This window comes from Galeopterus variegatus, unplaced genomic scaffold (genome assembly GCF_000696425.1).
Source record: "Galeopterus variegatus unplaced genomic scaffold, G_variegatus-3.0.2 Scaffold5584, whole genome shotgun sequence".
NCBI classification, from domain to species: domain Eukaryota; kingdom Metazoa; phylum Chordata; class Mammalia; order Dermoptera; family Cynocephalidae; genus Galeopterus; species Galeopterus variegatus.
Window position 1 is genome coordinate 123,661 of NW_007731695.1, and position 22,751 is coordinate 146,411.

The following is a 22,751-nucleotide window of genomic DNA, read 5'->3' on the forward strand; positions in this document are numbered from 1 at the left end:
GTACGGTACAGCAGTATATATATATATATATATATATATATATTATTTAAACAAAACTTAAAAAATATATATATATATATATTTTATTTAAACAAAACTTAAAATGAAGCTTCTGCTTTCTGCAAGGGCTATGTTGCTTCAAACCAAGCCTCCCTCTGAGAGCAACTAGGAAAGTTAGACAAAATTTTTAAAAATCTCCAGGAAGCCATCTGAAAGATATCAACATAGTGAGCACTTGCAAAATCAAGTCCCAGAGGGGAGGGAAGGAAAATGAGGTTGCTTTCCCCCCACAAGGATAGTGATAATTTTAAAACAAAAGGAATGTTTGGCAGGCTGAGAAGTTTAGAAGAGCCTTCAGAAGTTAGACTTTGGGTGGTTGGGGAACAAAAATTACAGATAAGGGCCCATTGAAGAGGAGAAATCCTGGTTAAAAACACCACCACCACCACCACCACATTTTCATTTGGGATCCCCAAGGGTTAAATCCAAGGAGTAGTGAAACAAAAATATATCAGCCCTCATGAAGACTGATGCATAATTGTATTAAGTTCATCTTCCTCCTAGCATAACTCCCTGCCAGTGGTAAAATTAAATCCTCTTTGTGGAAGATATCACCTAGAGCTAAATTAAATTAGTTTTAATTTTTCATATCCAATATCTGACATGCCATAAAAAAAAAATGAGGCAAATTAAAAGATGTGACTGAAAACAAAGAGGAGAAAACAGTGAAACAGAACAGACCCACAAAAGATCCAGATATTGGAGTAACCAGACATGAATTTTAGTATAGCTACGGTTTCAGCATAGAAATGAAGATTTTAAAACTGGAAAACACAATAACGAATTAAGAAATTAATGGATAAGTTTTATAGGATTATTAGATATAGAAAGAATTAGTGAACTAAAATATAGGTCAGAAGAAATATCTAGAATGAATGAAGCATGTAAGGTCAAAAGGCTGGATAATATGAAAATATTTTTTCAAAGCAGCAGAAACAATATGTGAAGAGACAAAAGCTGAGGATTTTCCATAATGAAAGACACCAAACTACATATTCAAGAGCACACCTAGGCACGTTATAATAAGACATTTTAAAACCAAACACAAAGAGAAAAGTTGGGGGGAAGAAGTCATTCACTTTCAAAGAAGCAAGAAGATCAACAGCTTACTTCAACAAGAAATGCTGCCAGGTCTATTAGCTATCCATACATGAAGCAACAGAAACAATGGAAGTCAGGAGACAAAGTAATCACATATTCAAAGTGACGAAAGAAAGTAACTGTCACTCTAGATTTCTACACACAGAGAAAATACCACGTACAACTGCATCAAAAGAAATACTTAGGAATAAATTTAACAAAAGATGTGGGAGACTGCTAAACATAAACTCTAAAATATAAGAGAGAATTTAAAGATGACCTAAATAAATGAAAAGACATACTAAAGTTCATGGTATGAAAGAAAATATTAAGATGGTAGTGTCCTAAAATTGGTCTGTACATTTACTGTAATAAATTGTATCAAAATATTGTTTTCCCTTTTTTGGGTGGAAATTGACAGGCTGGTAAAATTTATGAAAATACAAATGGTTAAGAATAGGCAATACTAACTTGAATAACAACAAGGAAAGAAGACATACTACTGAATATCAAGACTAATAGACCCAGCATAATTAATATGGTTAGGTGCTAATATAAATAAATAGATTGATAAAACAGAATAGAGGGTACAGAAATTGACACATATAATATGTGCACACTTGACTTATGACAAAACGTGACTCTGCAGAGGAGCTGGGAAATTTGCATTTTCATCACTATAACAGAAAATCCTATCTCACCCCACACACAAAATTCAATTCCAGATGCACCATAAATCTAAATGTCAAGGGTAAAACAAAGTTTCTAGAAGATAAAATAGGAATCATTATCTTTGAGTAAGAACAATTTCTTGAATGATGGGTCACCAAAAAAGCACTGCCGGTGAAGGAAAAAGAAAAGTGATGAAATGAACTACATTAATATTAGGAACTTTCAGAAAACCATTCCATTAAGAGAGTAGAAAAAGGCAAGCCACTGAGAAGATATTTTCAACACATATCATTATCAAAAAGCTTCATACGCAGATTACATCAAGAACTAAAATCAATAAAAGACAAGCCAATAGACCAATAGGCAAAAAACATGTACAGGCTCTTACAAAAGAGGATATACAAATGCCCAATAAAAAGTGCTCAATCTCATCAGTCATGAGGGAAAAGCAAATTAAAATAATGAGCTAGAACTACACAATCATTAAATTGGCTAAAACTAGGAAGTTATACCATACCAAATGTTGGCGAGGACATGGAGCACCTTGAATACTCACATGTTGCTGGTCAAAGTGTGAACTGGTTCAACCACTAAACTGTTTGGCAAAACTGACTAAAGCTATAGCCTATGACCCTATGTTCCACTCCCAGGTATATATATAAAACTGTGAGTTAATATATGCCAATAGGCATGTACAATAAGGTCCATAGCAGCATGTCCATAAAAGCTCAAACTGGAAAAATGCAAATGTCTATCAACCATGAAATGGATAAATTATGGTGTATTCCCATATTACAATAAAACAAATCTCTGATTCCTGCAACAATACAGATGAATCTCAAATAATAAAATTGGAAGAAGTGAGAGATACAAGAATACATTCTCCATGATTCAATTTACACCAAGCTCAAAAAAAAGGCAGAACTAAAACATGGTTTTAGAAGTCAGGGCTAAGTTGTTTGGAAGAAAAGGATAATAATTGGTTGGAGATATAAGAGAGGCTTCTGGGAGGCTAATTATGTTATACTACTTCATCTGGGTAGTATTTATACAGATATGTTCACTTTATTAAGTTCATCAAGCTGCATACTTATTATGTGTGCACTTTTCTATATGTATAATTTGCTTCAATAAAGAATTTTCTTTAACAAAACGTAGTAAATCTCAGGGCTGGCTGCTTAGCTCAGTTGGTTAGAGCATGGTGCAGATAACACCAAGCTCAAGCGTTCAATTCCTGTACCCTCCAGCACCAAAAAACAAACAACTGCTTCAATAAAGAATTTTCTTTAACAAAACGTAGTAAATCTCAGGGCTGGCTGCTTAGCTCAGTTGGTTAGAGCATGATGCAGATAACACCAAGCTCAAGCGTTCAATTCCTGTACCCTCCAGCACCAAAAAACAAACAAAAACAATGACAACAAAAACTTAGTAAACCCCAATCTAAAGATCTGTGTGTGAATACTTTCTGAGTATAGGGAAATAAATTATTTAAATATTTATCATCAGGTGAAAACCAAAACATGTTTTTGTAAGTAAAAATTAAGCACTAAGTCATTATTATGAATATTTGTATTTAGTTGTAAAGTGGTGTTAAACTTCTTCCTTAAAAATGTAATCAGAAATAAGAATACATAGTTTTGCTCACTACTGTACCCTCCACAATATTTTTCAGCTACTACTGAGGTAATATTTCAAAATGTGAGTCAAATCAATAACGTAGTATTAGAAGTTACCAGTTACTGATTGCTTGGTAGATAGTTGTTAAATGTTGGGGTACCTACCATCCATATAACTATGCAGCGCAGTTAACATCGTCCCATCTTGGGGCACGTAGGCAGAATAAGCCATTTCTTCTAACATAGGTGGAGACAGCCTGGAGGGTGGGACTGCTGTGACTGGGGCAGAGGAGGAGTGATTAGGACTGACATGTTTCTTGTGGCGTGCTCTACAATTCTGAAACCACACCTGATGGGGAGAAAGGCAAGGGAACTAGGTCACACCTCAGTTTCTGGGTACATTACCAACTCGATTTAAAAATGAATGCAATCTCAATCACTCTACCACACAAGCACAGTACAAGTGAAAATAACCTTTTTAAAAAGTTCTGTAGAGAGAAGAAAAACATTTTAGCCCAAATAACAATGGTCATTGATCTTGCTCAGATAATAGCTCTCTAGTGATTTACTTACAAGCCCAATTCTATACTAAACCAGTGCCTTCCATAAAAAAAAAAAAAAAAAAAAAAAAAAAAAAAAAAAAAGGGGGGTGCGGGTGGGATAATGGCTCAAGAATTCCAGAGAAGTCTCCTTGGCTTTACTACAGGCATTTAAACAGAAGAAGCCCTTTTAGTCAGAACATTAAATACGTACACACCTAAATGCATGCTTAGACACCTGCTGGACTTATTTCAAATCCTTGCTCAAATGACTAAAATCCCTACTGAGAACTTAAAGATTTCTACAAACCTCTTGATTCAGTTATTCCAGTCACATTTTAACCTGCTGAGTTCAATTCCTCTTAGTGAATGCATATAGGCTATCCCCCAAGAAGCATGTTAAGGTCATGTAATAACAAAAAACTCATAATATTTAAGTAGAATTAAATACAAACACCTACTGGTGAAAGAGTTCACCAACTGTAAAGTGCTAACCACCCTCTTGTCCACTCTGTTGCAGAAATAAAGAAAGCAAATTGAGGGCTTTACATCCAGGTCAGGGTAAGGCAAATTGGACTGCCCAGAATGCTTCCAGTAACTAACCTGCCTAAACCTGCCTGTGTTTGAATTCTCTGCCATGAGACAAAACTTGACCATAGAGTGTTCCTCGATAAAAATATTATATCACTTATTTTCCATCACTCCAAATGATTCTGTCCTTTAGAAGAAAGAGAAGTGAAAGGATAAAAACATTAAGGGAATTAGGACAAGAACATTTTGAGATCAGGGGAGAGGGGAAAGGTCAAGGACATAAGTCTCTGTTCAAGGCTGATAGGTGGTAACTTGACCGCACAAGGGAATCAGGGCTGACTAATGGCGAACAGAAGGAAGCTGCAAAGAATTTATAAGATAAAGTTGGCCTGAGTTCAGCAACACACCCGGCCCCCGGGACTCAAAAATAGAGCTGGCAAAGTATAAACTCAAGTGATTAAAACTAAAGGAATAAAAATTAACAGTTTAATGGGTTATTCAGCCCTGATCAGGTGGCTGAAAGGTAGCACCTAAGGAATGTTCAAAAATATCTTTTTATATATATAAATTATATATTGGATGGAACCTACTCCATTCAACCTACTCCACTGTTTGTAAAAACAAAACAAAACAAAACAAAAAACCAAAATACCATTCAGACTCTGTATATAAATACTAAGATGTGACATAAAGAGCAGAATAACTACTTTCATACTCATTCAAATAGCTTCTTGGAAAGATCATCTACAAGTAATCATGCAGAGAGAGGTTTGCAAACACAAGATGTCATGTGTTGCACAGCAAAATATAGCTGAGGATTCCACATATTAGAAAACAAATTTTAAGGGCTGGCTGGTTAGCTCAGTTGATTAGAGCGTGGCCTTGTAACACCAAGGTCAAGGGTTTGGTTCCCTATATCAGCCAGTAGCGCCCACTCCCTGCCCCCCCAAAAAAGAAAAGAACTTGACATAAATACTATTCAGCTTCAGAATTCAAATACAAGTCCTCTTAGCTCCCCTCCCTGACTTAAAGTTTTCTCCTTCATTTTGCAAACCTTCAACAGGAGTTAAAATTTTCTCTGAGTAGCATACTTTAAAATTTTTGAGTTCTAAATTATGAATTATGTAAGCTGAAAGCAGGTCATGTAGACATACTGCAAATGAAAAAAAAAAACAAACACATAAAACGAAACCTTTGGAAAGCCCAAACAAAAAGCCGAATAAAAATTTAGAGCATAAAAAAATGGAATTTTAAATTATTGGGAAAGCATGGTTTACTGATTTAGGGAAAACTGGTTAATCATTGGAGAGAAAAAAATTAGAGAAATCCCCACCTCATTGGAATCAATCCAGACAAATTAAAGTTTAGGTGTAAATAATTAAAACCGTAAATGTTTAAGTAACAAAAGCCAATATTGACATGTTATTTAGACAGAGAAGCATAACGAAGGCCAAAATTAGCAAAAGACTGAGATACTTGAATACATAAAAATATAAAAGTTCTATGTGGAAAAAATAAATGAAAAGGAAATTGATGAACCATAAAAATTTGATAGATAGGATTAATAAAATCCATGAAGACAGAAAATAACCCAACAGAAAAGTGGGCTACAAACATACAATTTTTAAATTATAAAATAAGCAAACATATTCAAGTTAGTTGATTATAAAAGAAAGAAATAAACACAATAAGATTTTCTTTTCTGACTACCAAATTAGAAAGGATGTAAAAGAATGACAGGATTCAGGATTCTTGAGTTGAAGAAAAAAGAACTCCTGCATGTACCTCCTGGCAGAACAAATTGCTATAAACTTTCTAGAAGGCAATTTTTGCATAAAGGCCCTAAAAATGTTTTATCTTTTGATTCAACAGTCTCGTTTCCAGAAATCTATGCTAAGGAAACTACTGAACTAGCATGATAGATACGTTGCTCATGGCCTTGTTTCTATAACAGTGAAAACTTGGAAACTAAATAACTTGTGCTAATCTCAATATATGCACCCATATAGAAATAATGTAAACCTTAATATTGAAGGGTATTCCCAGCATACTGACCAGAAAAAATAGCAATGTTTTACTTTGTTTCTGTAAAACATACAACTCATATTTCTTAAAGGACATGTGATCAATTATTTTATTTGGATGCAGAGTATTAAAGAAAGGTAAAGTCACCCATCTTTTCTTTGACTTCAGTACAATGAAAATCTGTTCTGTTACAAATGTCTCACTAAGCAGACTTGTAACTAATAAAAATGAGACTTTCCACTGTTTCCACCTAATCTTTGGGTGACCTAGTTTGCATATCAGAATTGAGGCCTAATAATCAAAACTCTTCTCTTTAACCTTTCTGAACTGTTGTGCCTACACTAGGAAGGAGATTAGGGGAAAGAGATTATGATTACTATGTGAAATCCCAGTAATTAATTCTTCAAAAATACTATGAAGGGTTATATATTTAAATTACATACACATATGTGTATATATATGAATAATATACATTTGTATGCTAGTACTCCTTCCTTTGTCATCAAAAATATTTAACATTTATTTACTTATTCAGAAAAGCATTTTTTTTTATTGGTTAAGCAGAAGAATGAAACTAGATATGCACCTCTCGCCATATACTAAAATCAACTCAAAATGGATTAAAGACTTAAGTATAAAACCTGAAAGTGTAAAATTACTAAGGGAAAATATAGGTGAAACACTTCAGGAACTAGGTCTGAGCACAGACCTTATGAACATGAGCCCGAAAGCATAAACCACAAAAGAAAAAATAAACAAATGGGACTTCATCATATTAAAAAGCTTCTGCACGGCAAAGGAAACCATCAACAGAGTGAAACAACAACCTACAGAGTAGGAGAAAATTTTTGCCAACTATACATCCAACAACGGATTAATATCTATAATATACAAGGTCCTCAAGCAATTACACAGTAAAAAAATGAATAACCCAGTTAAAAAATATTTAATATTTAATCTTCACATATCAAAAGCCAACATCCAAAAATATATTCTCCAAGTTTTACTGCTTGGGATCAAGTTAACCTGCTCATAATACTAGTGACCTAAATATCTGGAAATTACATGACAGATATCTGTTTGGGGTCCTTACTCCTTCAAATAATAAGAAAAGCTCTAAGAAAACCCTCCATTCTCCTTTGTTTCCAACTTCAAAATAGTCTAAAATGTAATAGTCATGGATCTGACTTACCTACAACCATCACTGCCATGAATGTACACAGGCTTAGATTTGAAGGAACCCTCAGCCCATTGAATCTGAACTACCTCACCAATGAGACTCCCCTTAAAGGCACAGGAAACTCACTACCTTCAACGGTAGTCCATGCCATTTTTGTAGCTTTTCATACTGAGAAAGTTCACTGAATGAACTCTATGTTCCCTTGCAAGATAGCCTTTCGCACATATGTAAAAACACCTACTCAGTATATACAATTCCTTTCCTAACCATGTCCTGGCCTTACCTCCAGATAAATATCCCTATTCCTTTAATAATAGGACATGATTTCTAGATCTTTCATGACCTTAGTAGTCTTTCTTTAAAGGCAGCACTCTTTTTAGATTAGTTCCTTCTTAGTCCCTTTCTAAAATTTTGCCCTCTGAAATAAACACAATACCCTGGACATCCGGAAAGTGCTGAGCTGAGCTGGTGGGACTGGCCTCCTAAGAGAGCCTCATTACACTTCAGTCAACCAAAACCACCGGGAACTTAGGACTCTGGAGAAGCTGCAGTACCATCAGGCTTTTCGCATCAGCTTCTTTGTGTAGATGACTGGTTAATTATGAACTACTTAAAGCTTAAAGAATAAACACCTGGGTGTCAACTGCCCAACTTAACAAAATATATGTACACTGAAGAAATTTACCATTTTTCCCCACTGAATTTTATCTTGCTTGTTATGATTACTTACTTTCATTCCTTAAACTTTTTTTGAACCTTGATCATTATTTAAAATTATTTTCCACTTCCCTGGTCTCTTCATAACATCTCGACACAGCTGGCCACCTCCTTCTTGAATCCACCCCAGTTCTTTGGGCTCCATGCTGCTTCTTCACCAGATTCCTTCCTTGAATCTAGCTTTGACTATGTCCCACTCAAACAGAACCTCTTACCTTGCTTTCTTCCTGAAGTCCATTCTTCACTTTTTGCACTCTATGATCTCTCTCTAAAAGACCTTACCCAGTTTCATGGCATTGGATCTCTTTGCTTGAGTCCTTCCAAATACCCGTTTACATATTCAACTACCACCATCACTGCATGATGAGCGCTAAAAGGATTTCATTCTCCTCCCAACCACCAATCCAGCTTTCTTCTGACTTTATTTCTGCCAATGGCATCATTCCTTTGGATACTTTGACTATGAATCTGAGTCATCTTTGACTCCTCTCTGTTTTCCCTTTACAGTCTCCAGGTCCTTTTCTGGTCTGTCTAGCAACCGGTACCTGCCATCAGTATGCAGTCAATAAAGTATTTCTGGAATGACTTTCTAGGTCTACCACCCCACTTAAGTCTCAAGAAATCAGGACTTTGGTGAGCATCCTTACTAAGCTGTGTACTTCTACCTAGCCTTTCCCAACTCCAATTCTTCCTACGTACTGTCACTAGCCTTTTCTTCCTAAAATCACATCACGGCTTTCTTCTGCTTAGGAGAGAACTCTGCATTCATAGGCCTCTCTGACTTCTCCTTACTAAGCTGTGTACTTCTACCTAGCCTTTCCCAACTCCAATTCTTCCTATGTACTGTCACTAGCCTTTTCTTCCTAAAATCACATCACGGCTTTCTTCTGCTTAGGAGAGAACTCTGCATTCATAGGCCTCTCTGACTTCAACTCCAACAATTTCATTTCCCATGCTTTCCAAACATAAATTCTACATTCCCAACAAATTTGCTGTAACTCATCTCTCCCTACCTTTGTTCACACCACACCCTCTCCCTGGATCTTTAGCGAAGGCCATCAACACCCCCTACACACACACACACACACACACACACACACAACACCCCAACACCCCCTACACACTCTCACACACACACTCACACACACACTCGCTCTCTCTAGTAGGGAAAAAAAAAAAAAAGCACTGATCTCTGAACCAGATTTAGCTTGGAACTGCAGTTGTCTTTTTTAGCCTGAGGATCTTAGAGTTGCTGTATTAAATGAAGTAAGATGTGCAAGGAGTCATTTGACAAATTGCAGCCTAGCCTAAGCAAGCCAATTCTCAGTTTTTTAAAAACTGATTTAGAGTGTGAAGAGACCTAAAATGATAAGCTAATGTTTTAACATTTCTTCACAAAAAACAATATACACTCATAAAGATCCAGAATTTAGACTTTGAATAACTCTTGATTGACCTTTAAAATAATCACCTGTATCACACGTCTGCTCAAGCCTGTCCTTTCTGCCAGTTTTTGGAGGGTCTGTGCATCTGGGTTGTTGTCCTGAGCAAACTGTGCTTGCATAACCTGTTTTATAAAAAATACAGGTAGTAAATAGCTAAAGATAAGCAGCTCAGTGGTTCTGTATTTTCATAACAGGAGAAATAAGACATGCACAAGAAAATGGGCACTTGCATTTTATTACTTACAAATATAGCAAAGTATGTATAAATGAAATAGAGTGCCTACTTTATAAATTTACATGCAAGTTGCTATGCTGAAATCTTTTTTAAAAATCCATTTCAACATAGCTCTTTGCCTCTCAACTATGCCATTAAAAATAAGCTCACCTTTTCCTTTCTTCCATTCTTATAACACACAAATGAAATACATAAATAGTATGAGTCTTATCTATTATTTTTTCCATTTTGTTAAAATTGCCAGCATTAGAATATTTAATGAAATACAAAAATTATATCACATTTATATCCAGTCTCTACTGACCAGGTTCAAGGTCCCTAATACAATTTCATTGGTCCGCAAATAGTACGCAGCTCAACTGATGGATTCCACTTAACTGTAATGACTCCATAATTTTTTTGAGTACTTGCTCTATGTAAAAGAATATCTGGGATCTTAAAAAGAGACACCCATTAGCCCCCTGAATAAGAATTTACCAAGGTCTAAATATCTATATACTGAAAAAGCTCACAGGTGATTCTGATGTGAACCTTTGGATTGGAACCACTGTGCCTGCTATACATACAAACTACTATACATAAACTGTCCCTGGTCTTAATTTTCTAGGAGAAAGATACAGACATGTTAGTAACTACCTACAACAAAAGGTAAAGGGAGAAGAGTAGGGGAGGAGAGGCAGTACCAGAATAAAAGCACAAGCCAAGGGCTTTGGATTCTTTCAGGAAAGGAATCATTATGGGAATGAAATGAGATACTTAAATTTTATTACTAAAAGTCAATCAATGCAGGGAAGTAGTAAAAATCGTAAAGCTTATATTATAAAGAATGAGGGAGGGCAGTTGGGCATCCAACATAACTGTACTTGTTCAGAGGCATGGGATGTGGGTAACCAACCTACTTAAAAACCTAAAGCACTGCTAGTCTCTACACCCTTTCCAACAGGCAAAATGCACTGCATTCTCCACGATGGTCCTCATATAATACTGTCTTCTGCCACTGCACTTGTCACAGGGTGGCTAAATAACTCATTTGCAAATTTACTCTCCATAGCAGAAAGTGAGTTCCTTGAGGGGAAGGGGGATGTCTTATTCTTCATACACCTAGCGGTTAAACTCCCTTCCTGTCACATAATATGCTCTTAAGGAAACTTGACAATGTGAGGAAAATCTGAAAAAAGTGTAGAGAAAAAGACCAATGTTGTTCCAGGAAACATTATGAAATTTATGAATTATATTTTCAGTTAAGTTCTCTCTTATTAGTGACTCTTAGAATTAAATATTCCTGGCTTCCCATCTGGCTATGTTATATTGACATACTCACTGTAAACAGAACATAGATTTTTACTTTTAAAAATGGACAAAACTGGCTTAAAAGTTTATAATCTCACTCAGTTCACTTCATTCTTCCTTTCCTACTCCAAATGTGTTATTTAATATCTTCCAGTGCAAACAGAGTTGTGTTTATAAGTAGTTGAACATGTAACATCCCAAAGAAAACAGAATACACAAATAACGCCTTTGTTTCTTAATTTTCAAAACAGAAAAACTTGTAGTGTCATTATCGGTCATTTATAGAACAAAAACAGCATGCTTTTCACAAATGCATTTCAGATTTACAAATTTAATAAGGGATTTCTCATCAAGGAATAAAGCAAAACTGATCATTTAGAATCAGAATATTCTAAAGGAAAAGATGTGTTCATTGATCTTTAATAGTATCAGTATTTAGTCCCACCAAAAAAAAAAAGAAAGTGACCCTTTTTAAAAAATTTAATTTCACTATTCTCCAGTTACTAATGCTGCTGAAATCCAGCTCACTCCTTTTCCAAGCTCCTCTAACATGGTCAAGGAGTGAGCCTCTGTAGACAGTCATCATTTTAAGGCCAGGAAATCTACCAGAAATGTCAGGAGTCTGCAGAGTAGCAGCTGACCAACGTGATCTGAAAACAGATTAAAGTAGGAGCTAACTTTGGCATGTTTAATATTAATAATCATTGAGCAAGTACTTCCATAATATTGCAAGAAACTTCTAAAATATAGTTCCTACAAATGGGACAATATTTGAAATATATTTGCCAACACATCCTCTGGGTCTTAATTTTTTCTTCCCATAAGCTTCTAAAGAAGAATTTCTGAAAATCATCTTATATATTCCTTTAACTCTCCTCTGTCTAAAGCAGGCACTACATGGATAATACTGACTTACTCACTAGTCACCTATAATATTTTATTATTTTTGCTGAATTCAAGCACTATGTGAATATATTCAGCTTTCTGAAAGGTAGGACAATTTGACGATGAGTATATATTCCCTGATTTATTATATGGTCTGGCGAAAATAAGTGATTTAAGTTTTTTTAAAAAAAACTTTACATGTATCCCAGATTCCTAAATTATAAAGAACCACTTTAGGTCAAGGATTGTATTTCATCTGTTTAGCCATCTCTGGCATATGATAAATGTTACTAAATATTGAATAAATGAAGACATGCTTTGAAAGCGTATCGCTGATACTTTCATTTTTTAAAACCTATGATTCTGATACACATTTTAAAAAACATGATTCAGATCACATTTTCATACAATAATGCATAGATTAAATATTTTATGTGCCTTTGCAATTTAAAACTGTAAGGCTATCTACAAGATTCAGAATTTCACTCTTTTGTTTTAGCTGCTGCCACTGCCATTAAGTGGAATTTTGCTAAGGCATAGTTCCACTCATGGTCTCCTGGGAGGCCAAGCAAAATGCAAAGACCAGAGGTTTGGGGAGCAGGGTTCAAATCTCCCTTCTGCCATTCCTTGATGGTCTGCCTTGAGGGGAATTCCTGCATGTCTTGGATGAGGCTACATACAGCAAGGAATTATTGTTAAGAGTTAAAGGAGATAATGTAGACAAAATGCCTGGCACAGGTCGTGGCACACAAAGATCTCCACAAATAATATTCCCATTTTGTTTAATTAGTATCTATAATTATCTATCTATAGGATATTGTATATCTACCTACAGTGATTTCAAATTTTAACAACTATAGTTTTAGTAGAAGATCTCCACAAATAATATTCCCATTTTGTTTAATTAGTATCTATAATTATCTTTCTATAGGATATTGTATATCTACCTACAGTGATTTCAAATTTTAACAACTATAGTTTTAGTAATAAATTTTTACATCAAATTAAAGTTATCAATCTTGTCATTATTAAAATTATAACCAGTCCTTCATGGAAACAGCCTGTTTTAAAAACAGAATATATTTATACTAGAGATTTTATTTTAACCCAGACACCTTACTGCAACTAGGTGTTTTTCCAGGTTTCCCACAAGTACTCACATCCTCTACCTTAGGACATTGTGTGATCTTCATTACAACCCAGTAAAGCACCCAGAAAAGCAAGGTTCAAAACAGAGATATTTCTTTCAATTGCCTAATCTTTCATTTATTACTTATTTACCATGTACTTTATACCTAAATTAAGAAATCCAATTCAATCATCTATTTGGATAATTTTTCAGAATGGGTCTAGGTTTTAATGCTAGAGTGCTTTCCAATGCCAAGTTTCCTTGGAATGTTTGTGTCACATGAAGGTATCTTTCTTAATCATTCTCAAAAATTCTTTCTTGGATACCTCAAATTAAATCCATCTTAACTACTGGCAGGTCTTAGAAATGTCCCCCCCCCAAAAAAAAATCACTTTCATTTGTTAACATTGCATAAATGTCCTTTAAATTCTGAACTAAAATGGACACTATGTGTAAAGCACCCAGCAGTACATGGTAGGTGCATAATAAATGTTACTTTACCTTAACAGAAAACAAATACCTCAGCCACATTAATCTTTTAGAAAACATGATTTTGTTATCTGAAAAAATGCCAGAGAGAAATGTATATGTGTAGACTTAAACATATTATTTTCTTGATAATTTGTATAAATCATGCTTACAACAATTACATTTAGATCAACTTAACTGAAAATAATCCCTCCTTTTTTAGGGGACATAACCTTTAGCATCAAATTATAGAATTACTCCCTCCACCCGCTTTAAAAACAAGGAAGGGTCCACTCGATTGTAGTCAATCAGCAGATTCTTGTTTACATTAAGGTATTTCCAATTATGTCCTACTCAAAAACACACAATATTGTCTACCAAAAGGCTCATTATGGTTTGTTAAAGATAAACACATTAGTGTCCCATATACCCACATACTGTATATGTCTCTTTCTGTTAAGAGTCTCAAAATATTTTGTCTTCCATTGCAATTATATATAGTAATATAAATGCCTGGGTTAGACTGATGTTATCAGGAAATTAGGACAGATCAACATTTTGTCTCTACTCTGATGTTGATACCAATGCTTGAATGACTAGTTAATATCACATCATGATGCTGGAAATACTGCTAAACATTTTAAGGCAATAAGTATGTTTTTTATACATTCACCAAGTTAGTTTTCACAAAAAGCATAGGCCAATTTTTAAAAAAATATATAAATGCTCTAGGCAGCATGGAGATTGTTTATTTCCTTTTTTTTCTTTGGCAGAGAGAGGCTTCAAAAGTCATAAATTAATTTCATGTCTACCTGGAGTTGATCTGCTGTAAAGCTGGTCCGAGCTCTTTTTGCTGGTTTTGGATGATTAACATCTTGCTCTGTGAGGAGGGCGCCTTCCACGCTAATCCCATTACCTGCATTTAAAAAACATACTATACATGTTGGTAACTCAAATGGATCCACCCATCTTGCAATAATAGGTTTCTTGCATCTCTCGGCTTATTGTGAAACTGTATACATTTTCTAGATTGCAAAACCCCTTGAGTTAAGTTTTAAAACACACTATAAATATATTGTACAAACAATATTCCATTTATAGGCTTGTATATTTAGTCAAACATGCAAAAAGAAGTGCACATCTAAGGCCCATCCTTAGAAAGGCAAATACAGGGAAACAACTATTTACAAAAAGAATAGCAGAACCTTAACTCAAGGCTGCTGCCCGAGAATATGGCACAAAGCTAACACATAGACCATGGCTTTCCCTATAAATAAACAGACAGAGACTGTCACTAACGGTAGAGTGCTTAATGAGTTTTACTACAATTACACTTTGCACAAAATAATGAATTAAGATGACCTTAGTAAAAATCATGTTCATCCCTGTATTCACTGCCCCAAAAGTCTCAAAAGTACTTTAAGTACATATTTACCATTTTCCACTTCTCTTTTTAAATTATCCAGCATGCAGTCATAATGCACTCTGCAGAGGACTTTTTCTTCCACCAAAGCAAACTCCTCTCCTGTGGAAAGTTGCCTTTTGCAGGAGAAGCAGGCAAAGCACGCTAAGTGATAGACATTCCCCTTGGCCCTCCGGACCCAGTCAGTAGAATGGATGTGCCTTCCACAACGAGAGCAGCGAGTTCCATACCTTCTACAGTAAACAGAAGGGCAGGAGGTGAAGATTTTAATGCATGGTGAGCTATTCATCAGTCTAAGGTTAAACTAACACATTATGTTACTCGACTAGAGTAATTTAAGTATTTAAATATTTCAAAAACAAATCAATTATTTTTCTAAAAGTCAATATAGTAAAGAATCAAGACTTGAGATGGTCACAATCCAAACCCATTTATAAAAATAAAGACTTCCCATTGTTCCTTGTAAAGAAGATTGAATTTTTCTTTTAAAATAAATGAGAAATGAGTTTCTATATCCCTCTTGTATCAAGTATGAATGCATTTATACATTTACGTAGAGACTCAAGAAAGAAACATACACTCTCCAGACTGAAAACCTATACCAACTGAAGATATAAGTAATGACTTCTTAAAACCAAGTTGAGGTTATTAGAAAATGCTTTAAATATTTTTTAAAATGTTAAGACTCTTAAAATGAAAATGATCAAAGAATGTGTAGAACGGAAAGTTTTTACCCTGGTGGGTGAGGAAGGAAAACTCAGAAATGTTTCCCTTGGAGAAAAAGCTATTACATTGCTATACACAGGAGAGAGAAAATATTATCTAGAACGTTCAGAGACATATCTGGACATTTAATGCAGGTCAACCTTCACAAAATGCCAAAGCTAGATGTAAATATTTTTCTTCTTCCAGTCTGAATGACAGGACACTGTTTGCCACATCTCCTATGACAATCACAGTAATGTCCTGGCATGCCCAGATCACACTAGATTATCATATGTGTCTATGCCTATTCATCAATAGATACATCTTTAGAGGTATTGCCAGCTTGTTTTTTAAAGTTACTCTCAAAAACTAAATCCTAAAAATAAAGTTCAGAATATAATAAAATATGAAGTATTAAAAAATCCTAAAGAACTAGACTTTCAGTAAATCTTTAAAACTAAACATTTCAAAGGGTCTTGAGTTACCATAAAAATTAAGATTAGCATATCCTAAGTAAAAGAGAAAGCACATTGTTACTATTGTTGAAGAAATAGAAAGTAAGCTGAATGAGAAATGTACATTTTTGGTAATTATAAAATTCTGTGATTTTATAAAATAAAGGTCTCTGGATTTCATGAAGTGCTTTAAATGACCCAGACATTTTATTCAAATCTATCACTAAACTCTCTGAAAACACTTTTTGAAATGGACTATAAACATAATTACTATTACAAATTTCATTCTATAGTTTTAATTTCCTAGTTTCACAATGAACATTTTTTCTTCATTTAGAAATGCAAATAAAGAAAAAAGTATGGTAATTTTTAAAAGTCATACTTAAGAATGATTTTCAATTTTTGGACAGCTGCTCATAAAGAACTGAATCATATTCTAGAAGAAACCTCACATTTAAACAATTATAAAGAGACTACGCAGAGTAAATGTTACATTTAATATCTTATGCAAATATAATATTTACAGACCAAAAAGACAAAAGAAATAAGATTTTTAGGCAAAGTAATTAGATTTAGTATACTTATGATATTGAAATTGTCAATTCTTCTGAATAATATGGTTTAGAACAGTCTCCAAACTCCTGACATCTTATAGGTGTATGCTAAGGGTCATTCTGTGGTAAATTGGCAAAAGCTTACCAAAACCTTGATTTTTTTCCCCCATAATGATTTTATTTCATCTTCCCAAACAAAGGGCTTTGTCGCAATAAGTCTCCAAACTCCTGACATCTTATAGGTGTATGCTAAGGGTCATTCTGTGGTAAATTGGCAAAAGCTTACCAAAACCTTGATTTTTTTTCCCCCATAATGATTTTATTTCATCTTCCCAAACAAAGGGCTTTGTCGCAATAAGTCGTCTTGTATTTCATATTTTATACCTATGCACGGCAAAAAAGATTCCCTGTTTTCAATACCTAAAACTTTCAAAGTGGAAGTATTATTTACAATTAACTTTTATATACTGAATCCCTAAATGAGGCAAACACACTTATTTTGTTTTAATATTCATTATACCTCAAAAATATGAAAGCATTCTCATTCTGAAATCTACTACATAAGAAAAACTGGGCTTTGATAAATAAAACTGGACAAGAAAAAGCTTATCGCAAAATTCTTTTGCATAGTAATTTCTTGAAGTGTCTACTTTATTAATAAAAATCTTCATAGTGTACCTGAAATAATCAAGTTTGCAAAAAATGTCTTTGTCTTTAATATAACAGCTGGTGTGCCTTCCTAAGGAGGTTCTGCAGACGCTGCAGGAGAGACACCGGACATGCCAGCACAGGTCATTCACCTGTGAAGGGAAGAGGGGCAGGGTGAGGCACCATTCTAATACCACACTAAGGAAAGTATTCACTGGTTTTGTGTATGAGATAATTTAAAAAGCTGACCCCTTAATATTTTAACATACCTTCTGACTGTTTTCATCCAAGGTGTGTCATTTATATAAATATGCATCTGGATATATTCCCTTTTAATTATAACCAGAAAATCATAATAGTATATGCCTCATTTTGTGTTTATCTTTTCTTTTTTTTTAATTCCTTTGGAAAATTCAAGTTTTGTTTTGTTTTTGTTTTTTTCTTTTTTTCTTAAATTGAACCTCTATAAACACAAGGGAAATTTTGGTCACTTTAAAGTCCTACATACAGGTTTTTTGTTTTCTTTTACCAAATTCTTCCCATGGTGAAACCTGTTATAGAAATCAAGACACATAACTTCTCAACTTACTTTTTGGTCAAACAATTATAAACTGTGCACCTATTACATAGAATAAAGAAACTGAAAAAGTAGCTTTGTGAGATATTTTTCCTTATAAAGAAACTAGGTAATCCATTTCCTTTACAAAACATAAATTGCTAAGGTAGATTCAAATGTTGACACAGCTACAAAAACAATAGAATCAAAGAGTAAAGTACTGATACACCTAATGATTTGACTACTGGAGAAAAAAAAATCAATCTGATTATAAATAGTTCTAAAAAGGCACCCAAGCATTGCTTTCTGTTTATACTTCAAGTAGTAAGGAATAAAATGGTGTTTAATAAAGCACAGCACTTTATACTTAAATAGGAACATGAAATATTGTCATTTCAGGAAACAAATTATAATTACTCTGACTTTAAACTGTTGCCATCATACTATAAGCACCACAACTTTAGCTTTTGAGAATGAGGATATATATTAGTCTGCAATGTAGGCTCCTAAAGTTTGCTCTTCTTAAATGGATACAAGGACTAGGTTTATGCTTAATTAAATTTCATGTAAAAGAACAGCAATACGCATCAACACTAGTTACACTCTACAAATGGATCTAATGACTAAAATAGGAAAGTAAATGACTGAGAGATATGGTTTTTGCTACACTATTTCATAATAAACACTATCCAGTGATTCTATCAGATTAGAACTACTGTTGAACATGCTATTCTGTGAAATGAAATATAAAAGGTACTTCGAAGCTGATATAAAATGTTTTACTAGCTTCTAATTATACTTATGTGCCTCATTCCAAAGCATTAATGAGAGTCTCATTTTTGATGAAATTAAAAAATTTTAAGTTTTGGTCTTTTTTAAAAAGAACTACATGCTAACAATAAAAAAAAACTGAAAACAGCAAAGAAATAATAGAAAAAATTTGAGGAAACAAAAAATATTAACAATGATGAATACTGTACTGGAAATAAAGATGTATTTTCTTTACTTTTTTTCCCTAAAATGGATCCAACTAATATAACATTTAGAAATACAGGCTTCCTTTAGGATCCTACTGTTTAGAGTCTTTGGTATTTCAATCTTACCTAGGGTTTTTTTTTTTTTTTTTTTTTCCCCAAAGCAAGGCTCTAGGCAAAGCCAGGCCTAATGGCTGGTTTGCCACCTTTCCCCCAAATTTACGTTCTCCCCCAAAATACTCCTTAATTTTCCATTTCTTTGCCAGCGAGTAAAGCAAGGTGAAGAGAGAAGATTCAAGAGACTATAAACCTTCCCTGATGGCTGGTATTGATCCCCAGTCTGTTCGAATATATGCCTGAACATATGGTTAGAACTAAGCAAGAAAACTACCCAAATGACAGGGCACTGAAGCATTAGATGGGGCAATACATCTCACTCCCCTCATCCTTTCCATTTTAACTCCATTTTACTTGCCTGTTGAGCTGTTTTTCTATCTTAGCTATATGCTCAAACACTATTTCTTTACTAGGTGTTCTTCTATTTTAGCTATACACCCAAATGCTATTTCTTTACTAGGCCTAACTATTTTTCTTACCAGTGACTCAAATTGAATTCAAACTTATCTGAAAGAATAAGTACTCAAAATGGAAAATAAAAAGTTAAGAACTCAGAGTTTTTAACATCACGATATAGTACCAAACTTCAGTTAGAGCTAGTGTGCACGAATTGGTAGAACACCATATGTAGAAGACTTCATTGGGATGACTCCTGTTTTTTATATAACTCACTTAGACAACTTAGATATTTTGGGAAAGAAACTTGATTTCTTTAATAACCTCAATTAAAAGAGCAAGACACATATATATTTTTTAAAGGGGGCTTTTTGAACAGGATAACCCAAAAGGTGAAGAGGTTTAATAGGATACTTGAAAGCTAATTACAGCAGGATTTAAGAAGCCTGGTGTTTGTTCCGATGACAATTTGAATGAAAATGCTTCAGATTAAACCGAGCCAGCAGCTCTTTCGTAAACTTACAGCAATTAGAACCACGAGTGATTTACACTCGTTTCTTTAAGGTGTAAATTGCCACTTCTCGCTCAGTAAGTCAACATTTGAGCTACTAAAGGATTATTTTAAACCAGCGCAAAAAGCGGGTCGAATAATGGAAAATATCCAGCTGAATTTAATTTGTGCCATTAAAAAAACTCACCCAGCCTCGGTCAAAATGTTTTAAAGCAACAATGCGCGTGACTCAAGTGTTTCCAAGCCTTTGCTGCAGTTTTGTTCTTAAACGAAAACGCGGTCTTCTCTGCCTTCGTTTCTGAAAACTGTAGCTTACGGGCGGCTGGGTCCCCCGAACTCCAGCAGCCCACACCTCTGTATTTCTGACTCTTCACCTCCCCTTTTCCTTCCTCTGGAAAAAGGCAGATACGGCCCGAACCTGGGTGTCTCCGAGACCCGCTGCACCGAGGCCGTGTCTTCGCATACACAAAGGGTTTAAGCAGAAAAGCTGCGCGTTCGCCGGGTGCTCCCAGCCAGCGCTGGAGCGCAGTCAGCGGTGTACAGTGCGGGGTCTGCTCAGGCCCTCAGACAGGCTGCAGATGATTTTCCAACTCAAAGCACGAGACACCCACGGGCTCTGCCTCCAGAATGAGACAGCTTGTCAGGCTCCCTCTATCTACTCAGACGCAACGCGTGACTCCTTTTGTGCCCTGGGGTTCGCTTTTGATATTTTAAGTAAAACGGCCCTGCTGGCCTGCCCTGGCATCCCGGAGGCCTTCTAGATGGAGCCACGTCTCCCTCTCTGTCGCTATGTGCCGGCGGCCGCGCGGATCGCCCTGCGGCGGGAGTCGCGCCCTGGGCCAGCGAGTGTCCGCGGGCAGCGGAGCGCCAGCAGCCGAGCCTCTGTTTGGTTCCACCCGTCAGCCGCCCGGGCCTCGCGACCCGCTCTCCCGACCGCCACGATCACCACGGCAAATAAAACGAAAGCATGACTCACATGGACCAGAGAGCGCCTTAGGCTCGAGGCTTCGTCTCCCAAATTACAGTCTCCATGCCTCAGGTTAAGTGAGCTTGTGGGGAGGGGGGGCAATGATTACTAACGCTACTACGTAATAAAAAAAAAAAAATTGCCAGGTCTGAAGATGAGGCCTTTACAGGTAGTTTCTGAACCTCGTTTAGGAGCACAAACAACTCGAGTTTCAAGAAAATGCGATTCAGCTGGTCTGGCCAGGCTTGGGCTCGCTCACCTTCTCAGGGGCAACCGCCAGCTCCGGCACGTCCTTTTCTTCTAGTTTATACACAAACATCTGATCGCTCTTCCAATACATGGCACTGCTAGGGCTGCTGATCACATATCAGCTCCAGAGGGTCAGAGGCTGTCCGTGCCTGCCGGTCTCCACCCCTCCCTTCCCCAATGCACTGATAAAAGCTGACACCGAGAAGGATAGGAATGCTACAAGTGAGTCTTCGTCCAGAGGCGGCTGTGGCCCTGACCACCGTCTCATGGACTGCTCTTGAGATGCATTTCCCAACTTCACTGAGGTCTGTCCCTCCAGGACAAGGAAAAAAAAAGTTTTGTTTTCCAGAGGGTGGAACCTTACATAAGGGGAGGGGGTGTGGGGGATGTCTTCCTGGAGGAATAGCCTCACCTCCTTAAGAAAAACCCGCCTTCTCAACATGTTAAGATCTTTATCAGGACAAGCTAACCTACTCTAGGTTTAGTATTGAAAAAACAAAACAAACGAAACCGTCGTTAACCGCCTGTTAACTTGACTTTGAAAAAATCTGCTTTCTGCATTTGCCTTGGCTTTTAAATTCTCGCTCCCCAACCAGAACCTAAACAAAGATTCAAGTTACATCTCTTTCTGCAGCGAGCAGAAGGGGAAGCGGAGGTCTGGGTGACTTGAACGTTTTAGTCAGGCTTGAAACGCGCAGCTCTCGCGTCCAGCAGAGGATCGCGACCGCTCCCTAGCATCCTGGGCTCTGACTTGTTTAACGGTTCGCGCTCCCTTCGCTAAAAGTTTTCTCATTATGATAAAGAAGGAGCATCTGAGCAGCACAAAAGCTGTGATTTGCGACTAGATTTGAAATCAAGGCTACGAGGAAGACGAAAGTATGTTGCTAATGAGTATTGCTCTTTCATCTCGTCCTAGACAAAACTTAAGCCCTAGAAGCGGCCAGCTGCTGCCTCAAATTCTGGCTGACGATTGGGGGTGGGGTGTGGGAAGGGAGGTACTCGGCAAACTGTAATTTTGATTAGGATCGGAGGGTGTGTTTGTATAAACAGCTTCTTCCTGGGATAAATTTTACTTCATTAGTAAGTGTACAAAGAAGAATTTGGTGAGATTTTAAAGAAAATTTTTATTTCCAATTTCCCCTTTTTAAGAAACAAAAATCTTCTGAAACATAATTAATGTAAGAATATCTGGGAATCTCTATTTCTTAAAGGCCTTTAACAAAATCATGTAATGTTGCTTCAATTAGACAGAAATATATTCGAGTATATATAAAACATATATATATATATGTTTATATACACACACATACATATAATCTTATCT

General features: G+C 35.8%; 1 protein-coding gene across 1 annotated transcript in view; it reads right to left on the reverse strand.

Annotated features, from left to right (window-relative positions):
• LHX8 (LIM homeobox 8) overlaps positions 1–17,814 on the reverse strand; it is a 20,093-nt gene extending 2,279 nt beyond the window's left edge. The window contains exons 1-5 of the mRNA XM_008589674.1: positions 17,688–17,814; positions 15,308–15,528; positions 14,685–14,788; positions 9,892–9,987; positions 3,594–3,777 (exon numbers count right to left, since the gene is read on the reverse strand). Coding sequence (XP_008587896.1) covers positions 3,594–3,777; positions 9,892–9,987; positions 14,685–14,788; positions 15,308–15,341 — 418 coding nt within the window. The 5' untranslated portion in view covers positions 15,342–15,528; positions 17,688–17,814. The remainder of the gene's footprint in view (positions 1–3,593; positions 3,778–9,891; positions 9,988–14,684; positions 14,789–15,307; positions 15,529–17,687) is intronic.
• Between the last annotated feature and the right edge of the window lie 4,937 nt (positions 17,815–22,751).